At 39.7% G+C, this 18,657-nt stretch overlaps 1 protein-coding gene across 4 annotated transcripts in view; it reads right to left on the minus strand.

Moving 5' to 3' along the window:
- The window catches only part of CUNH3orf80 (chromosome unknown C3orf80 homolog), a 56,142-nt gene extending 37,816 nt beyond the window's left edge, over positions 1–18,326 (minus strand). For 3 of the 4 annotated variants that reach the window (XM_088025625.1, XM_028103047.2, XM_088025626.1), the window contains exon 1: positions 16,183–18,326. In XM_088025625.1, the coding sequence (XP_087881751.1) occupies positions 16,507–17,256 (750 nt within the window). In that variant the 5' untranslated portion in view covers positions 17,257–18,326 and the 3' untranslated portion in view covers positions 16,183–16,506. Of the gene's footprint in view, positions 1–12,979; positions 16,058–16,182 lie in introns of those variants that run through there. The other variant, XM_028103044.2, reaches the window with a different exon arrangement.
- Between the last annotated feature and the right edge of the window lie 331 nt (positions 18,327–18,657).

The following is an 18,657-nucleotide window of genomic DNA, read 5'->3' on the forward strand; positions in this document are numbered from 1 at the left end:
GTATTTTTGTTCTTTTGTCTTACACTTTAAAAAAAAATCTATTATAGAAGCTTCTTGGTTGGTTTAAACTAATAATTTCATACATTTTAGGGGATTTGATCTAATTTAGTGCTTTTTTATGTATATATAAATGTTTTGTATATTTCATAACCATCAAATAAAGAAGATTGTTTATACAGAATGCGTGGGGTCTGGCCCCATTACAGATGAGTGATATTTTGGGGGCATGATGATCCCTCCAAAAATGCTTTGGCACAGAGACTGTGGTACATGGAACATAAGTTATAATGAATGAAATATGGAACATAAGTTACAATAAAAAATAAGCAAGTCTTAAAGCAAACATATTTTAGAAGATGGTTTACTGTAGCAAACAGTTACCATGAGTATCAGTGAAAATATCTTCAAATATCTGTCATTTTGTACTTATAGAAAATACATTCATTTCTGAAAACGTATGCTACATAAATCCTGTTTAAATATCTCAAACATTTTTCTTGTCAATTCTTATACTGAAAAAGATCAGAATTTACAAGGTCTACGGTATAAAAAGGTAATATCCATAATAAAATATATGGATTTTTATTTGTTTTGCAGATTTCTTGATCTGCAGATAGAATTGTGGCAAAATCACTTGTCAGATTTCTTCGAACACCATCTGCAGAAGCCAAAGAGAAGGTGATGAAGCAAATCTTTTTTTTAAAGAGACCCATCTTTACCTTCCCCTTGCCCACAGCCTATATATTATCAGTATCTACTTCTCAGTGGTCAGTGACCTTTGGGCCAAAAAATTTATAAGATTTTCACAGCCTTATATTGCCTGTAACAAAGTCATTTTCTCATTCTGTCTGCTTTCCTCTAAAGCTACTCTGTCCCCACAACTTGGCCTGAGCTGCTGGACATCACTCTCTGGCCATCATATGCTCACCATGCACTGTGTGTAATTTTTAAAATGTAGTGATTTCTTTTTTTTTAAATTTTTTATTTATTTATTTGAGAGAGAGAATGAGAGACAGAGAGAGTGCATGAGAGGGGGGAGGGTCCGAGGGAGAAGCAGATCACTGCCCAGCAGGGAGCCCTACGTGGGACTCAATCCCGGGACTCCAGGATCATGACCTGAGCTGAAGGCAGTCGCTTAACCGACTGAGCCACCCAGGCGCCCAAAATGTAGTGATTTCTAACATAGATGATTTCAAAACAATTTAGAGCAATTCAACTTTTCAGAGGTTTCTAGATGTTCTAGATGATCGAAAATGCTCTAGTCTAATAACTTCTACTGTAAAGTAACATTCATACTAAAATATTTAATTGGAGAAACACTTTATAATTCTTTGGAAATAAGGCAAGTATAAAGTGTCTGTAAGCTTATCTCCCATTTTTGAGCTAGCCAGAGGCCACAGGACCAGTCACAGCTACAAAAACTAATCCCAGACCCCACCTTGTTATTAAAAGGATCTTGAATTCTGAAAATAAAATAAATAATCAAATAATAAAATAGGGTGTAATGGGAGGCATCACTGAGAAGGTGCAATTTGAGCAAACACTTCAAGGAAGTAATGCTCAGTTTAAATTTCTACCAAATAACATATAGGAAAACCATCAAATAAAATTCCTATTCTATGAGCTTATGTTATCCTTCTTTAACATAATTTAAAAATGTGCTAGTCTATAAAAGTAATTCTGCATGGTTTTGACATTAATAGTATCAAATCATATACAACATGGCTTACCCGTGAATAGAATTTATTTATATAGTCATAATAATGTAAACACTGAATATTTATCTAATCAAATTATAATTATTCAGGCCCATAATCCCATATCTGAAAACCTTGGGCCAAATATGTTTCAGAATTCAAATTTGTGGGATGCCTGGGTGGCTCAGTCAGTTAAGCACCTGCCTTCAGCTCAGGTCATGATCTCAGGGTCCCGGGATTGAGTCCTGCACCGGGTTCCTTGCTCAGCGGGGAGCCTGCTTCGCCCTCTGCCTGCCGCTCCCCCTGCTTATTCTCTCTCTCTCTCTCTGACGAATAAATAAATAAAATCTTAAAAAACATTCAGCTTTGTTTAAGAAACACGATGGATATTCAAAATTTTTTGTAATACTGCAAATAGTTTATTACAGAACATCCCTAGAAGGGTCTTAGCTTTCACTCCCTAATCAAACATATCAATATTTCTGCAGCTCAATATGAATATTTACATTAAGCAATAAAAATTAGAAGTAGTTTTTCATCCGTTTTACTGCCAAATGAGTTCAGGCTGTATGAATTATGAAACAATGTTTTGGATCTAGAATTGGGGATATGGGACTGTGGGTTTATTTTGGAGGAATTGGGTACATATGTTGGAATAAATGGAAAGTAAAAAAAGAGAAAAAAATCTTCATTTTTTTCATAATGGAAAGGCAATAAATAATGCCAAAAATCAAAAACAAAAAAATCAGGAAATAATAAACATGCTATTTAGTGATGTGGCAATAAATAGCAAGAGAGCCAGCTAAAAGAGCTGGAAGTGGCTGCTTCTAGGAAGAGAGAGGGACATTGAGAAGAAGGAGCTTAGTCCTGCTGTTTTTCATAGCAGGTCTCATGGAACTATTTGTCTACTTAAATCTGTGCATGTATAACTTTGACAAAAACAGAAATGGACTCTTAAATAGTGACTAAGAGAAAGTAGGCAAACCCTGTATCTGACAAAGGGCTTGCACCAGAATATCTAAAGAACTATCAAATCTGAATGTAAAAAACAAACGATTCAATTAGAAAATGGGCAAAAGACATGAACATTTTACCAAAGAGGATATACAGATGGCAAATAATGCATATGAAAAGTGTTCAACATCTTAGTCATGAGGGAAATGCAAATCGAAACTTCAACAATCAGAATGGCTGAAATAAAAACTGGTGATAAACACCAAATGCTGGCAAGGATGCAGAGAAACTGGATCACTCATATACTGCTGGTAGGAACATAAAATGTTACAGCCACTGACAGAAGGAGTATGGCAGTTTCTTGCAGACTAAACATGCACATACCACATAACCCAGCAATTACAGTCTTGGGCATTTATCCCAGAGAAATGAAAACTTATGTTCATGCAAAAGGCTGTACACAAATGTTCGTATTAGCTCAACTCATAATAGCCACGAACTGAAAACAATGCAGAGATGTTTCAGTGGGTGAATGGTTTAACAAACTGTGATACATCCATATCATGAAATACTATTCAATAGTTAAAACTATTGCTACACACAACAACTTGGGTAGATCTGTACAGAATTATGCTGATTGATCTCAAAAGGTTATTTACTGTTTGATTCCATTTATATAATGTTCTTAAAATAACAAAATATAGAGATGGAAAACAGATTAGTGGATGTCAGGAGTCTTAACTGGAGGGGGTGCATGTGGCTATAAGGTTATAAAGGGTGGCATGAGGATCTCTGTAAAAATGGAACCATTCTATATCTTGATTGTGGTGGTGGTTACACAAACCTACACATGTGATAAGATTGCACAGAAACAAAAACCTTTGGTGCAAAATAGTATTATATATATTTACTATGAATACATCTCTATGTAGTAAAGATATGCAGAGAATATTCTGAAAGGATACTCACCACACAGTGGTTAAATCTCAAGTTGAAGGAGTGGGCAGGAATTGAAGGTGGGTGTGTCAGGGGGGATTTTGTTGTAATGTTTTCTTTTTAAAAAGAAGATGTATTTGTTATTACCTGAGTAATTAAAAATTTAAACAAAAAAGTACTGGAAGATCTATACATTTGTTGGAATATCTCAGTATAGTGGCATAAAATATGGGTTTTAAAACAGAATTTTCTCCTATGTGTCTGTGCGCGTTTATTTGTAATATGCTTTTATTCATTTTTTTTCATTTAATGACATTATATCATGGACGTTTTCCCAAATTAATAGATGTCTTAGCACATCATTTTAAAAGCTGCAGAATGGGGGCGCCTCGGTAGTGCAGTCAGTTAAGTGTAAAACTCTTGGTTTCAGCTCAGGTCTGATCTCAGGGTCATGAGATGGAGCCCCACATCGGGCTCCGAACTCAGTGTGGAGTCTACTTGAGTTTCTCTCTCCCTCTTCTTCTGCCCCTCGCCCCTGTGGTCTCTCTCTCTCACTGAGATAAATAAAGAAATCTTCTTTAAAAAGCTGCAGAAAGTCTCTTTGTATGATGGAGCAGAATTTACTTAACCAGTGTCCTACTATTGGAGAATTAGGGAGTTTTCAATACTTCACTGTTAGAGCAGTGCTTCAAAGGGTATCTCTTGGAATCAGATCTTTTCACAGGACCTTGATTATTTCCATGGGATAGATTCTCAGAGGGAGAATTGCTGAATCAAAGCTATGCATATTTTAAGGCTTTTGGTAAGTACTAAAGTTCTGCTTCTGACAGATTCTGGAATTCAGAAGCTCCTCCAAAGCTCAATGCAGAAAATCCCTTCATGGCCTCAAAGTTAGCCTTGACCCTTCTTTTTCAAATCCATTTACAGTGATAATGCCAACCACCTCATATATAGATTGTACTTGGTGCGAGGCTCTAGGAGTTTTACCCTCTGATGTACTACGTCTAGCTTCCTTTTCAGAAGAAGAAATTGAGGCACGAAGAAGTTAAACAATTCAACTGAAATTACAGCCCTAATAAGCAATGGATCTGGGGTCATGAGCCTCAACAACCTGGTCCACTGCTTCTTTGGAAGTGGGTTTTTTTTTTAAATTGAGATATAATTGACATGTAATGTTGTATTAGGTTTAGGTGTACAACATAATGATTTGTTATTTGTATATATTGTGAAATGATCACAATAGGTCTAGTTAACATCCATTACCATATATAGTTATAAAAATTTTTTTCTTGCAATAAGAATTTTTAAGATCTCTCTTAGCAACTTTCAAATATACAAAGCACTATTATGAACTATAATCATGCTTATTTATCTTACAACTGGAAGTTTGTATCCTTTGACCACCTTCACCCATTTCATCCCCCCCTCCCCAACTCTGGCCACCACTAATTTGTTCTCCATATTTATGAGTTTGTCTTTTTTAGGTTTGCATATAAGTGAGGTCATACAGTATTCATCTTTGTCTCATCTATTTCATTTAGCACAATGCCCTAAAAGTCCATCCATATTATCACAAATGGCAGGATTTCCTTCTTTATGGCTGAATAATATTCCATATATATATACACACACCCCAATTTCCTTATCCATTCATCTGTTATTTCTATGTCTTGGCTATTGTAAATAATGCTGCAATGAACATGGAAGAGCAGATATTTTTTCAAGATAGTGATTTCATTTCTTTTGGATAAATACCCTCAAGTGGAATTGCTTGATCATATGGTAGTTCTATTTTTAATTTTTTGAAGAGACTCCATACTGTTTTCCACAGTGGCTGTACAAATTTATATTCCCATCAGTGCACAAGGGTTCCCTTTTCTCCACATTCTCACCAACTCTTGTTATTTCTTGTCATTCTGATAATAGCTATTCTAACAGGTGTGAGGTGAGATCTCGTGGTTTTGATTTGCATTTCCCTGATGATTAGTGATCTTGAGCAGCTTTTCATGTACCTGTTGGCTATTCATAAGCCTTCTTTGGAAAAATGTCTGTTCAGGTCCTCTGCCCATTCTTAAAATAGGATTTTTTTTTCTATTGACTAGTAGGAGTTCTTTTTGTGTTTTGGATATTAACTGCTTAGCAGATATTTACCAGTATTTTTCCCATTCTGTAGGCTGCCTTTTCATTTTGTTGATTATTTTCTTTGCTGTACAGAAAGAAGCTTTTTAGTTTGATATAGTCCCACTTACGGAATTTTGCTTTTGTTGACTTTGCTTTTGGTGTCAAATCTAAAAAATCATTACCTAAACCTGTGTCTAGGTGCATAACCCCTATGTTTTCTTCCAAGAGTTTTATAGTTTCAGGTCTTATGTTCAAGTCTTTAATCCATTTGAGTTATATTTGTGTATGGTCTAAGATAGTGGTCCAGTTTCATTCTTTTGCATGTAGCATGTTTCCAGTTTTCCCAACACCCTTTACTGAAGAGACTGCCCTTTCTCCATTGCATATTTTCAGCTCCTTTGTCATAAATTAATTGACCATACACGTGTGGCTTTATTTCTGGGCTCTCTATTCTGTTGCATTGACCTATGTGTCTGTTTTTATGTCAATACCATGCTGTTTTGATTATTATACTTTATAATATAGTTTGAAATTAGAACGTGTGATACCTCCAGCTTTATTCTTCTTTCTCAAGATTGCTTTTACTATTTAGGTCTTTTATGATTCTATACAAATTTTAGGGGTTTTTTTTGTTTTATTTCTATGAAAAATGACATTGGAATTTTATGGGGGTTGCACTGAATCATTGTTTTGGATAAAATTAACATTTTAACAATATCGGTTCTTCCAATCTATGAGCACAGAATATCATTTCATTTATTTGTGTCTTTTTCAATTTCTTTCATCCAAGTCTCAATTTTCAGTGTACAGATCTTTCACTTCTTTCATTAAATTTATTCTAGATATTTTATTCTTTTTGATGCAATTATGAGATTGTTTTCTTAATTTCTCTTTCTGATAGTTCATTATTAGTGTATATAATTTTTGTATATTGATTTTGTTTCCTTCAACTTTACTGTTTATTAGATCTAACAGTTTGTTTTGTTTTGTTTTGTTTTGGTAGAATCTTTAGGGTCACTGTTTGTGTTTAAATATAATTTTTGTAATTTAAAAAAGCAACAAAATGGCTTTTAAAACACTTGAGGGGAGGGTGCCTAGGTGGCTCAGTTGGTTAAGCGACTGCCTTCGGCTCAGGTCATGATCCTGGAGTCCCAGGATCGAGTCCCACATCGGGCTTCCTGCTCAGCAGGGAGTCTGCTTCTCCCTCTGACCCTCTTCCCTCTCGTGCTTTCTATCTCTCATTCTCTCTCTCTCTCAAATAAATAAATAAAATCTTAAAAAAATAAAACACTTGAGGGGAATAACATTTATGGTGAAATAATTGAAAGTTATCTAGTCATCCATTCCTCTAGAATATAACCTATTCTGGGATTGGACCAAAGCATTAGGAGTTAAGAGTTACTGTACTACATCATTTAGACTCCTTGAAAAATTGTACTGAGCTACAATATTATGCCTATAGTGAGGATCTAATGTTCATAAGCCTTATGGAACATATTTAGTGTAAAAATGGTTGAATATGTTATTCTTAACATTACAGTGTCTTTTTTTTAGTAAGCTCTATGCACAATGTGAACTCACAACCCCCAAGATCAAGAGTCACATATTCTGACTGAGCAGCCAGGTGCCCCTACAGTGTTTTCTTTATGAGAACTCAGAGGAGAAACTTCTTCCAACTGTCAGTACCAGGAAGATATGTGCTTCTCTCAAGCACCTGGTCTGGTTTTTACTTACAAACACTGAATCCTTTAATTGACCGTTTTCTTTGTATTTCCTGCCAAAAAGCTCAGAACCAAGGTATGACCTTTTTTTTGCAGTTTTGCCTTTCCCCTTTGCCTTGGTTCCTTCATTTACTTTTGGAGGATCTTGTTTTGTGTGTCCTTTTTGCAGACGACCTCAAATCTGTTTTTTGGTGGGTAGCTGAATGAATAGTGCATGGATGAGTGGATGGACAGATGGAAAAAATTGGTGTATTTGTAGTTTTTTTGTTTTTGTTTTGTTTTTTTACCTTTAAGTTCCACCTTCTGGAGCCCTGTAAAAAAATTCCACTTCTATAAGTTTGCCTTTTAAATATTTCATGACAGTTATATTCCCTTAGCTTTCTCTTCTTCAGGTTAAAAATTAGAAATGTCTATATAAACACTTTTCTATCAAACTCAGTTCTGTCAAACCTGAGGTGGGTTTCAATGTCCATCAGGCCATGCATTTGCTCTCATTGACTTGCTCTCCTCTTACCTGTGCGTTTATCCCCCCCAGAAACCTGTACCCTCCTCTACTCCTAAAGCCCTCATGTCCACTCTCCAGGACCCACTTCCAAGATCACTGTTTCCACTTTGTCCTCACCCACAGCTTCTCTACAGGGGAAGTCTCAAATCCAGTATCCCAGTCTCCTACTCCACTGGCCTAGCTTCCTAGCAATTCTTACCTGTCTCCCACTCCACTTGCTCCTTGACATCAAGCTATCCACACTCTCAACCCTTCCCATATGATTTAGTCTGCCACTCCTGGTCCTTCCTTTCCTGTCCAAACCCCATTTCTCTTTTCCTACCCAGGCTTTCACCCACAGTGTGTCATCAACCAAAACCAGCCGACAATTTTTTAGGTAAAGTTAACATGACACCTGTACATACCTTAATATGACACCCAGCTGAGGTAGGTACTCTCCCCACTTTGCAGAAGAGAAAATAACGTTACAGAAGTTAAGCAACTTGCTTACGGCCACATAACTAGTAAATCTAGCATCTAGAGATTCATCTGGGCAGTCTGAATCATTATGTTATTCTATACAAAGTCTTAACAAACACTCATATTCTACCACAAGAATATAAATAGAATCTTAATTTAGGAAGCTATTTTGTTTTTGTTTCCATATTAGCTGGCATCGAGGATTTAGTGATAATGTTAGACTCTACAGTTCTTGTTTTTTATGCTGGGCATACAAAAAGCTTTCTGGCTTTTTTTTTTTTTTAAGATGTTGGACAAGATTTACCAGCTATTTTAAAGTTAACAAAGTCAGACCAGGAAGGAGGCATACTTGGTGTTGAAGGACTTGGCTAAATGAAATGCAAAAAAACAATAACTGTGTGGTTTTTGTTGACCATTTCAGGTTTTACCCATAAAACATGTCTGCATTTCCACAGTTTCTGAGTCATTAAAGGTTTCTGGCCTAGATTCTATTATTTTTTTAATAATAGTTCCTTTAAACATCGAATGACAAGTACTAGCTACCTTATGTCACTTGTGAAAAAATAAAAAACGACTCTAATGTGAGGCTATGCAGCTACAGCCGCAGCAGCAATACTAAGATATCCTGTGAGGTTAAGTTAATTGCACGGTGAAAGTTCCGTGGTTCAGAGCACCAGCTCTGAAGTCAAACAGGCTGGGTCTGCTTCCTGGACCCTCCACTTATCACCCATGTGACTTTGGGCACACTACTCCGCCTCTCTATCTACACTCTTCTCATCTGTAAAATGGGGTTAATGACCTAATAAATTATTAACCTTTGGGGGCACCTGGGTGGCTCAGTCAGTTGAGCATCTGACTCTTGATGTTGGCTCAGGTCATGATCTCAGGGTCATGATATCGAGCTCCAGGTTGGGCTCTGCACTGAGCGGAACCTACTTAGGATTCTCTCTCTCCCTCTGCCCCTCCCCCCCACTTGTGCTCACACTCACTAAAGAAAATCTTTAAAAAAAAATAATCCTTAGCCCCTCCTGTTATGAATTTTAAATGAGATAATATATGCAAGATGCTTAGCCCAGTGCCTGGCATATGTAAGCATTCAATGAATTATAGTTATCATTGTTATAATTATCATGGTAGCAAGTGAAGAGTGCCACCTCCCACAGCAACTGCCAAGCTTATGTCTAAAAATGTGCACATTTATATTTTACTCTTTAGAAAAATGGCTACAACGTAAATTGCTACCAAATTTTAAATCAGAGCTAGAAATGCTAGAAATGTTATTTATCAAAATGAATTGCCAGAACTCTCACACAGTACTATGAGTTTCAGTTTTTAACTTATGAAATTATTAATTTTAAACAGATTAAAATAAAATTAGATGTCCACAAAAAGCTTCGGAACATCCCAAAACAGAATCCGGGACCTGTAGAAACCCTCAGGCTCCTCAAGAGACTGCTGGAAACACCTGAGGAAAAGGCAGAACTTGTGGAAGACTTGACAGGTATCAGAGAGCTCCCGCAAACAAACACCAAAAGAAACAGGAACAAATAAGTGGTATTAAGTTTCACAGAAAGCTTAGGAGTGTTCCAAAGCACAAGCCAGCCTCAGTAAAAACGAAGAATTCTCACAAGAATACTGAGGGCACCTAAAATAAAACCAGAACCCATGGCAGACCTGGCAGCCATCAGAGAGCTCCTATAAACCCAGAGGAACAACTGATGATAACTTTCACAGAAAGCTTAGGACACTTGAAAGCAGAATCCAGAACCAGTAGAAAATCTAACAGGAATCATCAGGAGGCAGCTGAAAACACCTAAGGTAAAACCAGAGCCCTTGAAAGCCCTTGGAAGACCTGGCAGGTATCAAAGAATTCCTGCAAACACCAAGAGAACCAGAGAAATAAATAAATGGTTGTGATGTCCACAAAAAGCTTAGAACAGTCCAAACACAAACCAGAATGATGAGAAAATCTAAGAATACTCAGAAGAAGGCTGGGGATGAATGAGGAAAATGTAGACTCCATGGAAAATCTGAGGGCATCAAAAAGCTTATAAAAACACCAAAGCAAGCAATACAACCAGAGAGTGAACGCAACAAGAACTCCTCATCTCCCAAGTGGAAATGTGGAAAAGGTGAAAACCTCACCCACAGGTGTCAAGAGACCCAGTGGAAGACTCAACAGAACCAAGGACCTTAGGAAAACCACACAGCAAATGGTGGACCCCAGAATATAAGACAATCAAGAAGCTTGGGATAGCTCCCAGGGAGAAATGTGAATCCACTGAACTTACAACAATCAGGAAACTTCTGAAAACTTCTGTGGGAAAGACTGAACCCAGAGAAGACCCAACAGGCATCAATAGTCAAAACTCCTAAAGGAAAGAACCAAGTAGAAGACTTGACCAAGAACCTGCAAAACAGAGTTAGTCAAAGAACAAGATCTACCCTAAAAAACAAAAAAGAATTTCAAGAATCTAAACATTTGCCTAGCCCCAACAGATAATGTGCAGAGATGAATGGAAGAAATAGGAACTTAATTTTCAAGCAGAGTTGAGTCAGCATTGTCCCTATAACACAGACACAGATACAGAACTAATATAGAACTCAAGAGTCTCATTGCTTGTAGCAAAAGGAAAATTTCAAATAAAGGAAAATGAAAAGAATACTGTGAAGAGCTTCCAAGAGAAAAATTCAGAAGATGGGCTATGGAAAAAAGACAGAGACTGTAACATAAGAGGAAGAAGTAAATTGGTATAAATCTTTAGGAATCTGATCACTTGGCTAGTTCAACAGGGGTTATGCACATGGAGAAATGTGACAAATGAACACCTTGCAAGAAAAAAGTTGAACCTAAAAACAAAGAGAAGATACTTTTAAGACCCAGGAAAATAATCAAAAGTAATTTTGGTCTGGTAAAATCTTTGGTCAATACATAAAATTCCCACAAACTGAAATAAGACAGGAATAAATCCGGAAGATTCTAATCCTTTCTATGATGAAACAAATGTAGCCAATGAGAGACAGAAGATAAAACTATTGACAGTTCCTCAGATAAAATCTTAAACAATACAAAAGAAATATAAAGTTAGAGGTACCGTCTAGTCTACCCAGTAAAACAGTGGTACCATATATAGAAGTTGAAGAGGAGCCCATGCAGAAATCCATAAGAACGTCAAAGATACAGCAAGCAATAGAAAATCAAGCTACATTTGAGGTCTAGAGGTCTTCCCTATAAAGATAGAATATGATCATTTATCTAGTATAACAAATGGAATGTCTGTGAGCAAGAATAAGAGTAGTTAACCATTCCTCAGATAGAATAACCATTCCTCAGATAGAATGACACAGAGGAAATCACAAAGATGCCTGTGAGAAAAATCTAGAAGCGTAAAGATACAGCAGTCAATGGACATATAATATACTTGAGGTTTGGAAGCCAAAATAAGGTCCCTGTCACTACTAAGATGCAAGGGTCTAATTCTTTGCTCTTATAAATATAGCAGAGAGCACATTTTTAGGGAAAAGTAGGGAGAAAAGTGCTGTCAATCCCTCCAGAAAATTTCAAGTGAGGAAGCAAAAAGATAAAAAGGCAAATCAAGATTTATTGTTTGAGATCTAGAAAAATGAAAATTCTTGCTAGAGAGCTGCAAAGATACGATCATTTGCTCAGTGACAGAGAAAATCTCTATGGATAGGAATAACGAGAAATATGTTTACAGTCCTTTCGTGGATAAAAAGGAAAAACCACTTGGCTCAAAACTGGAAACCGATAGAAGCAGATGCAAATAGAAAACAAAGAACACTTTGGGGGACGCCTGGGTGGCTCAGTCGGTTAAGCGTCTGCCTTTGGCTCAGGTCATGATCCCAGGGTCCTGGGCTCAAGGCCCGCACCGGGCTCCCTGCTCTGCGGGGAGTCTGCTTCTCCCTCTGCCTCTGCCTGCAGCTTCCCCTGGCTTGTGCTCTCTTTCTCTGACAAATAAATAAATAAAATCTTAAAAAAAAAAGAACACTTTGGAAAATAATGTTTACCAAAAGAAGAAACTTTGTGCAAAAGACCAAGCCATAGTCAGAGTAATATTAAATCACAGAAAAGAGCAACTTGGAGTCCTATGAGATGTGTTTTAGTGAAAACGAATACTGAAAATTCAAAGCAAGATAACAACACACAAAGAAAGAAAATAAGAACTAGGAGAGATCAAGACAATGAAGGTGCTTAGCTAAGAAGCTGAAGAGGAAAAAAAAGTGATGATCTTTAGTTCAATGGCAAGCATAAATGTCCTCCATTGTAAAATTTTTGCTGTAAAATTAGAAGTGAATTCTGTAAGTAAAAGAAAATAAATAAAACTAGGTTCTATATGTATTTAAATATAATCAAAGTATTGGTTTTACTTGACATTTGATTATTTTATAGGCAGAATTTAAAAAAAAGACATCCTTTCCATCTCTATGGAAGAAAGGATGTCTTAATTCTTTACAATTAGCTGGTTGTTGATTCATTCTTTGTTGGTAAAATACCTTCCCTTAGCCTACTATTTTTTCCCAGTGGATGAAAGGTGAGTGAAAAAGTAAATTGTAAACTAGTAAGGTCAGATACAAACTTGCCAAATATTTTATTACTGAATGGTTGTCTGTAATGTACAGTTTTGGAGAGATGATTAATGCCGGGCTACTCAAAATAAAACAACTCATCATTGTTTCTTTCAAACTGGAAATCCAAATTAATTATGTTCATGAAATTTTTACAGAAATCAATGCAGAACATTGTTTAAATCTGAACACCATATTCATGTTTATAACATAAGTTCCAGCTATGAACTGTTTCCTTTATTAATTACACTTGCGAGAAACTGTATACATAAAGTACAACATTGAGGTACTTGGCCTATTGCTTTTTAAACTGTTGAGGTTATTTCCTTAATATTCCCTTTAGCCTTTACAATTGAATCTTGTTTTCCTTATATAGTACACCTCATGCCCTTTGGCATAATTGCCAAAGCCATTTTCCATGGTTGAATTAATGGCCTCTTGAAACTATCACTCTATCTCAAGAAGACATTTCCCCCTTGTTTATGATATTGAACACCACCAACAAATTGCTTTTAAGCAACTGATTTCATATATGTGTGTGTGTATATATATATAATTATATAATACGCATAATTGGTATTCATATTTTACATATGAAAAATATGAAAACAGTCATGCTTTTAAGCAACTGATGATTATATATATAAATATGTGCACATATATACATATTTGTACCCTCACCTATATAAAAAAATATTGAAAATAAGTAAAATCAGCATCTCATCACAAATTATTTTCAGGTGAGAGGATAACTTTTCTACATTAATGTTTTCTACATTCTATTTTCTACTAGTTCTATGTGATAAATAACTTCCAGGTGAAATCTATAAAATTGATATACCTAGATACCACGCTTAGTGCTTTAAAAACGTTTCTATCCAGGCCTTCTAGCATTGTGAACACATAGGTTGTGTGTTGTGTGTGTATTAACAGGGTATGTTATATATGTGTGTGTGTTACCATGAAACATGTTCATTTATCACTAATAAAAATAGTTTTTAAGAAATCCCCCCCCCCAAAATCATGCTTGGTAAGTCAATGAAGTGCAAGAATAAAACCAGAGTCAAACTCATTTTTATTAACTGAGAGATGTGCATTAAAGCTTGTGTGCTGTGTAGGAAAAAAACAAGTGTAAAATTTGTTGTAACTTTAAAATTCAGTGGAACCTCACTGCATGACTAGTATCACATTGTAGACATTCTGAATTTTAGGGAGAGAAATGTTCCATAGTTGATACAAGGGAAATACACTTGATTCATATTATAAGTGTATTTTTACAAGATTTTGTTGCAAAGCTCAAGATGCTAGTAATAGCAATACATAGGATATACTTCATATGCTGGTACTTGGATATTCACGTTGATGTTTCAGATATGGGTGAATTTTAAGATGTGTCTAGAACAGAATACCCTCAAAGGATAGATAATTTAAAAGATTATGGCAACTTTCCTGTTTGTGTGAATGGTGGATGGTATTGATAGCCACATGTAACTAAAATTTATAGTGTTTGAATAATATTAACATATGCAATTACTCAATATGATGTGATTTCATTAAATCAAACTCCTTATTGTTTTGCCAAACACAGCTTAAAATTGCTTTTAAATAACAAAGATACACATTTCATATTTTAATGCATTGCCATATAGTCACACATCTGATACAATTTGCACAGAGAAAGATTTTAATGTTTTTCTGTGTTTTAAAAACACTTCAAATGATTTTAATGACAGGGTCATTAGCTTTTAGCAGTTTAGAGTAAACCATTCTATTATAATTGAGACTTCTTAGAACTGTCAGACTTTTTCTATTAGCTTTTAAAAGTTTAATCATTTTCTCAAATTAATTTCACAATTAAATCACTTCTCAAATTAATCAAATCAGTTTCTTCTAATACAATCTCAGGATTGTCAAACTTTTTTAATCATAAGAACAATGTTTCTAGATACATATGTGAAGTTCACATGTAAAATCTTTCTTAATGTAACACTCATCCTTCCTCAAGAAGAGAAACCTTTTGTTTTCCTTCTTTTCCTTTCATGGCAGTCATAAACTGTAGTAATTATATGGTATACAATATGTATATTGTACACAGACTATGTGCATATGTACATTATACATAATGCATTTTAATATATTATTTTATATTACCATTTGCTTAAAGAACATTTCATAGAATGGTAGAACTGATACAATGACATTTATGTTTTTCTTAGGAAATGCTGACTAAATCCTTCCGCAGTACATTACTTGCACAATTATGGCTTTGAAGAGAAGTCACAAGTTCTTATGTTTTGCGTCATGTTGTGGAATGTACTTCAAAACAAAGGGAAAAGCACATGACATCATGCTTCATGGTATGGCATATACGTATCAATCATATCTACATATAACTATGTGGTGAATGATACAATTAAGACCTAGACTACACAATCTATAGTTATTACAAAAGTTGTATATTATGCCACAGTACTAAAAATAAAATATATTCTTCTCAATTAGTGAAAATAAGATATCCTTCATGTGTTTTATGTCACATACGTTTTCTCCTTTGCCCATGCCTCTTTTTCTTCCCCACTGTAAATGAAATCATGTCCAATATTTTATTAAACAATAATGACAGACAATTCCCGGGCCATTAAGGCCTAAAAAAGAGGAAAAGACGATTATCTCGTCATTAATTGCACAAATACACTCCTGATACGTTCAGTACACGGTAAAAATATAAAAATAAGACACAAATAAATATAAATATCTTCTCAGTTATTGGGAAATCCAAAGTCCAACTGTACCTTATTAAGAATACGGTCTTCGATATACCTCACTGCTGTATCTTCAATAGGTACAGCACCTAACTGGGTATCAGGGGTATCCCCCCCCCCCCGCCATGTTGTGAGCCATCAGCTGGGACTATGCTTGGCCAGGAATATACCAAGGGGTTTTTTTTGGGTTCTCCGCAAGGGAGGGAGGGATTCGATCATACCTAGGTGCTGCTCTCCCAGACCGCGCGCAGCAGTCTCCAGTTGCCGCTCGCCCCTACGGCTCCTCGGCCTCCGCCCATCTTGGGAGACCGTGACCTGTCCAAGCGAGAGGCAGAGGTATGGAACTGCGTCCTTTCCCCTCATCCCTAAAGGTTACTGCCTTTCGCTCGACGCACTAAAGGGCTCACGTGTTCTCTTTGATTCGGAAAGCAGGCACTTACGAGTGAACACAGGACTGAGGAGAGGCTGAGGGCGGGGACGTCCTTCGAAGTTGCACTCCAGACTCGTCCGGGGCCGTAGCCCCCGCCGCGCGCGCCTAACGTTTCCTTGAACCGAATGAAACGTAGGGAAACTTAAGATCCCGGGGGAAAGCGGGAGTGGGGGTGGGACTCCAACCCAGGCGCCGGACGACAGGCGATTCGGCCCGGGTGCCAGGCGGGGTCTGAGGCAGTCGGCGGTGGCAGCGGCCACCTCGGTCGTTGCGTCCCACCCGCAGCCCCCCTAGCCGCGTTCGGTCCGCGCGGTCCTCGAGCGGCCGCAGACGCTCAGATGAGCGGGAAGCGGCCCTCGCCGCCGTCCGACTCCCCAGCGCCGCCGCCTCGCGGGCGGCCGAGCACCGACACGGGCAGCACGACCTCCCCGGGGCTGAGCTGCTGCAGCCGCATGGACTCCTCGTAAGTGGGCAGATACTTGACTTCCTCGTAGCTGGGCAGCTGCAGGAAGACCGGCGAGACTACGCGAAGCTCGTGCTCCGAGGCGCAGGAGGGGGCCGAGCGCCCGCCGCCTCCCCGGCCTCGGCCCCCGCCACCACTGTCCAGCAGCGAGTCCTGAGAGCCGGCGGCCACCTCGTCGCGCATTAGCGCGGGCGAGTCGTCGTCGTCGTCGTCGGGCGGCCCCGCGGCCCCCGGCGGCCCTGCGCCCCCCGGCGGCCCGGGCCGTGCCTGCCCGGGCCGCGCCTGACCGCGGGGGTACCTGCGTGGGCTGGGGCAGATGATGCGCTGCAGGAAGTAGCCGATGGCGAAGAGCACTAGCAGGATAAGCAGCCCAGAGAGCTTGCGGACGAACCAGCCCACGTTGTCGAGGAAGGCGTGCAGAGGCAGCTTGCAGCAGCGCACCGCTGTGGCGTTGGCCGCGTCGCAGCAGCGCTCTCGCTCGCCACACGCCAGCTCCGCGCAGCCCCCGCCGCCCCGCGAGGGCGCCACCAGCGCCAGCGCCAGCAGTAGCAGCAGCGGCAGCAGCGGCGGCGGTGCCGGCGCCACCGATAGGCCCTCCGCTGTGACTCCGGGTCCCCACATGGCCGGCCCGGACGGTCGCTACTGTCCAGGGAGGGGATTGGGAGATCCGTCTGTCCGCGTGTCCGTCGGCCCCTCCCCGGGCGCTCCGCTGAGTCCCGCGCGCCGCTTCCCCTGCCTCCGCTACCTGCGGCCGGAGCAGTGCTCACTTGGCCACGCTTGGGCGGAAGGAGGAGCCGGAGGCGCGCCGAGGCTGCGGGAGGCGGCAGCTCCTCGCAGCCGGAGCGGCCTCCTGAGCTTCTGACCTTAACTCCGTGCGCCCAGCCGCCCGGGTCGGGCTCAGGGCGCTCGGAGCTGCCCAAGATGGCAGAGACAGTCTGTGCGTGGCCGCCGTGGGCATTTTCGCCCCGCCGGCCGCCCTCTTCCAGGCCCCCCTTGTCAACCTCCGGGGCTGGAAGGGTTAACGCTCCGCGCTGAGCCCGGGAGCCCCCTGATCTCGATGAATTTAGCCGTCGCGCTCTTCTCCGCCAGTCGGGCGGGGGCTCTTGCTCGCGTAGGTGTCTCAGTTTTAAGTGATTGGACTTCCCCAGGAATGATATTTAAATTGACATGCGACTGGGATTCGCTTACCATCTTTCTTGTGATCTTTCTGATTAAAAATGGATGATGGCCATTAATGGCTAGCCGTCCCAGAGCCTGGGGGTTGGGGACCGCCGGATGGTTCTGGGCAGATCCTTGGGACTGAGAAGTTGGAATTCCGCGAGACCTCCAGAACAGAGAGAGAATTCCCCGGAGAGACTCAGGTCGAGGCACCACAGAAGTAGCCCCTGGGAGGCAGGGGAGCTCTCTGCCAAGGTGACTCTAGTTGACCAAGGAGTGGACAGGGGGCCCATATTTCCCCAGCGGCTCATCCGATAAGACCCAACTGCACCCGAGGCACAAAGCAGGGATTTGGGTTTCGGGGTAGAAAGAGGCCCCTTCTCCAGCATGAAAACGCATCTGTGAAACGTCCAAGGGGAGTTGTAAGTGGTTGGCAACGTTCCTGAACATTGATCTGCATATAAAGAGCCTTTCTCAAGGTTATTCTTGTTTGCAAAGTTTGCCTTTAAAGGGAGTCTGTGCTCTCTCTCTCACTTAGCACAGGGGACGGAGTACCGGTCCTTGAAGTCACTTACTTCTTGAGGGTGGCTCATTGCGCACTTGGGAGGAAAGGCAGTTACTGCGGTTCCTGATCCGCAGGCACGTCTGCTGGGTGGTGGCCTTCCGCAGCCTCTTAGAGCGACACCGTGGAGAAGCCGGGAGCTGGCGCTTTTATTAAAGAAGATTGAAACAGACAGTTATCGTTTTAGGATTAGGATTTATTCATTCCTTTACCCTTAAACACTAAGACCCCTATAGAGAAATCAAACAGGAAACTCCATAGTCATTGAGAGAAAAAAGTAAAAGCAAAGGAAAAGTGTAGAG

The sequence above is a fragment of the Eumetopias jubatus genome, unplaced genomic scaffold (genome assembly GCF_037043125.1).
Source record: "Eumetopias jubatus isolate StellerSeaLion01/CBP00866 unplaced genomic scaffold, mEumJub1_p1.0 scaffold_1, whole genome shotgun sequence".
Taxonomy (NCBI): Eukaryota; Metazoa; Chordata; class Mammalia; order Carnivora; family Otariidae; genus Eumetopias; species Eumetopias jubatus.